This window comes from Mchenga conophoros, linkage group LG5 (assembly GCF_057382185.1).
Source record: "Mchenga conophoros isolate Kocher_MC1m ecotype Shallow Benthic linkage group LG5, M_conophoros_male_GT1.1, whole genome shotgun sequence".
Lineage (NCBI taxonomy): Eukaryota > Metazoa > Chordata > Actinopteri > Cichliformes > Cichlidae > Mchenga > Mchenga conophoros.
The window spans coordinates 20,246,007-20,249,594 of record NC_140530.1 but is presented as its reverse complement, the minus strand read 5'-3'; the positions used below and the strand labels follow the sequence as shown (position 1 = coordinate 20,249,594).

General features: G+C 44.4%; 1 protein-coding gene across 1 annotated transcript; it reads right to left on the bottom strand.

Moving 5' to 3' along the window:
• On the bottom strand, positions 1-2,965 carry LOC146574399 (interferon regulatory factor 6-like). Its single transcript, XM_085275560.1, has 6 exons — positions 2,792-2,965; positions 1,942-2,137; positions 1,563-1,823; positions 683-1,075; positions 359-477; positions 1-250 (listed from the first exon to the last, which is right to left on the bottom strand). Exons 1-6 carry the CDS (start codon positions 2,963-2,965, stop codon positions 77-79), a joined length of 1,317 nt encoding a protein of 438 aa, XP_085131686.1. The 3' UTR covers positions 1-76.
• Between the last annotated feature and the right edge of the window lie 623 nt (positions 2,966-3,588).

The following is a 3,588-nucleotide window of genomic DNA, read 5'->3' as shown; positions in this document are numbered from 1 at the left end:
CAAGCCATAAAACAATTCAGACCCAAAGTGCAGCAGCAGCATCCATTTCAGAACAAACCCATTACTTTACTGCCTGCTACAGACCCACCAGGGTCTGTAGCAGGCAGTAAAGCTGCTTTAGGTGGGTCACAATGTTGTCCTTGATGTCTTCCATTGAAATCTGGAGGCGGATGCTGCCGCTGTCAAGTGATCGCGTGTTGTCGTCACTAGAAAACAGCTCACTTATCATTCTGGCCACCACTGGAATGACCTGCAGGGTGAAAGAGGGCCGTTAAGTGTTGGGAAAAGACACTTCGCAAGCTTATTTGTTTAAAAATTTCAAGATAGACCACTTAAATTATGTTACACATTTCTTTACCTGGACCATGATAAGTTTCCTCTCCTTGGGTCTTCCATCTGGCCACTCCTCCCCGAAACACAGATTGATCTCATAGTCAGGAGTGCTTGGTGCCTGGCCACGCTGTTGAGCTATCACACCTGCACAGCAAACAAAAATATATATATTTATAAAAAAAATGCTTTTCCACAGGTGCTCAAACTCATTTTACATTGCAGGCCACACCTGCCCACCTTGATCTTAAGGCATGGGCCAAACCGCTGAAACTCCCATTTTTGTCAGTGTAAAGATGCTTAACTACACATTGTATCTCATTTATTAAAAAGAAGTGACATTAATACATACCAGCGAGAAAAGACTCAAGACAGAACAGTTTGACCTTCCTCTGCCGCTCTATGAGATTCGGAGCAGCTGGATTTGGAGCGCAGGGGCCAGACCAGTACACCTTGCACTGACAGAGACGGACTGCGTAGATATCGTGGCCGCTGACCTCCAGGATCAGACCTCTGTCCATCACGTCCAGAAGGCGGTTAGTGAAGACCCTCTGCTTGTCATTGGTGATGTGCTCCGTGGTCGGAAAGCGTAGCTGTTCCAGGTTCACTGGGCCGAACAGCTCTTCCTGATTGACCATGGGCCCGAGGTCTCCGTAGAACAGCCTGCAGCCTAGCGGGTTGCTGACTGTCGCTGGAGGACACATCTCCTTCCCTCTGTAAAGAAACTGCACCTCCAGGTCTGTCACTGGGTCAGAGATGAAGGTGGAAGCGTGTTAAAAAGGAAAATGCAATAAAACTATATTTTAGGTAAAAACAGAAAAAGAACTAAGCTTAATTTTTGAAAAAGGAGAGGTCACAGAAGAGCAGAAACTTCAATTTTACGACCATGGTGCACATACTGGACACATATTCTCAATTAATTAATAAAGAGTTCTGTTTATTTAAAAACAACAACAGGAATAGTGACATCTTCAAGCTTAAAGCAGAGGAGTTGAAACTATCTTTTTATAAAACCAGCAAGTATTGCTGTCTAGAGAAGAGGTTTTCTGATGTTATATTTTCCTAATTTAAACCAATCAAATGTCATGAAGTTCAACTGCACTTGGGGAGCTACAGCAGGTATCCCCTACACCTCAGCCTGCCACAACAAAAAGCTCAAATTATTATTTTAAGTTGAAGTCTGCCAAGCAAGCAGGTGCAAGACTCGTGTCTTAGCAACAGTTCACACTCACTTGGAAGGGAACTGATCCACATTTTGGGAGAGGCAAACAAGCCGTCGGGCAGGGGAGGGGGCTGCAAAGACGGATCGGGCAGAGTAACTGGGGGCATGTCGTGTGTCGTTTGCTGCATCTCCACATCCACGGGCTCCTCTTTAGGCCAGGGTTTAACAGGCTCCTCTTTGGACCAGACCTCGTTTGATGGGGGACAGCTGGGAGGCTGCATGGATGACTCAGAACCCATCGGAGACCACATAATGAGAGGAGAGGGGGTGCCTACACGAAGAAAATAATTCATTTACTGTTAATAAGCAATCAAACTGGACATTGCAGAAAAAATTAAAGATGAACGAAGAAAGACGAGAGCGAGCCGCATTAAAGAGCTCTCATTTACCGTGGTTGCTGAGGGGCTGAGGGATGTCACAGACATCATATATCTTCCAAGGATTCATGGGGATCTCTTTGGTGCCGTCATAGATGAGGTTGAATTCTCTGCTTTTGTTCAGGGCACATCGAAGCTGAGCTTTCCACTTTGCAGGATCAGGTTCGTCAACTCCCTCCTGGAACTTTCCGGTCTCCACAGCCCATGCCTGGGGGAATATTTAGACCAAATGAAGGGATCAGTATCACACAGTTATTTTAATTTCTATTTATGCACAGTATGCACTCACAAAAAATAAATAAAACCAGTGTTCTTTATTTACTGAGTGATGCTGGGTCAGCATGTTTGTCAGGAAACAGCTGTATAATGTATTCACAGCTGTCAGAATGAAAAGACTCAAGCCCAGAGGCTCAATTTTTCACGAGGTACACACACCTCGTCACAACAAAGTTTATGCTGATCAAATTCTGTTTTCTTTTCTTTAAAAAAAGTTTACTTATTTATTTTTTTTAAGAAAAGAAAACAACCTCATGAGCCACAACCTTTTCCCTTTATGCCTCTCCTGTTTAATTTGGTAGGTTTACAGAAGAACAATAAAATAAAACACCTACATAAAGTTTCATTCAACATGACCCAGAGAAACAAAATAGAACTGGGCTGCAAAGCCAGACGTTTTATTAAAAGTCCTACTTATTATTATTATTATTAGAGGGTATTTTTTAAAAGGATATTAACCAGGAATGAATTAGCATAACCCCTGCTTAAACCTCCTCACTGTCTCTGCAGAAGTACAAGTTCTGATCAGGCATAAGGAATAAAGTCACACACACAGGCAGACACCCCTCTTTTAGTGAATCTTTACCTTAAAGATGGTGTCCTCATCCTCGTGCTGGGGTGTGTGCCGTGTGGCGTGTTTCCATGGGATCCTGAAGCGCATGTTCTCACGGTCAAGCCACGTCAATCCCGGGTATCGCCCGCTTTCCACCTGCGCGACCAGCCAGGGCTTCAGGCGGACACGCCGAGGGGTGACTGCCATCCTCACTGCCGAGAAAATCCAAGTGAAATCAGTCCACCCTCAGAAGTCTTAATACCTTAATACCCCCCCCCGCCCCCCCAGCTGGCAGGAGTTTCGACGAAAAAAACAAAACAATGCACACAATGAGTTTGTCTGGACGGTTGATGATGATCCTAATCACCATTAGGAGCCAAAAACAGGCCGACAATATCAAACCACTCCCTGAAACTGCTCATGGACTGCAGAAAGCGTGTCAATTGGCCCGCTTTTGTGATTTTTCCCGGTGTTGGCACAGCATACATCATGTGCTTGTTGCTTCCTGTGTGATGCTAATTGTGGGTTGTTGTTGTTTTTTTTTTTTCTTTTGCTTGGGGCGATAGGGTCAGTTTACTGCCAACTGCCTGCAGTATCACCACGATCTGTCTGATCCAGTGCGGTTAACAGATGTTTCCAGTTTCTCCCAACATAAATGTGACCTTAGGGGCTGCAAAGGGTTTAATAGATGATTTCATAGATAAAATAGTGGGAGGCACTCCAAGAACTGAGATACAAGCAAAAGTCCTGCGCAATCACTCATTTCTTTATATGTAGAAGTGGAAATTGGGAATAGATGCAGCAATGTGTTCTAAATTGTACCTTTAGCT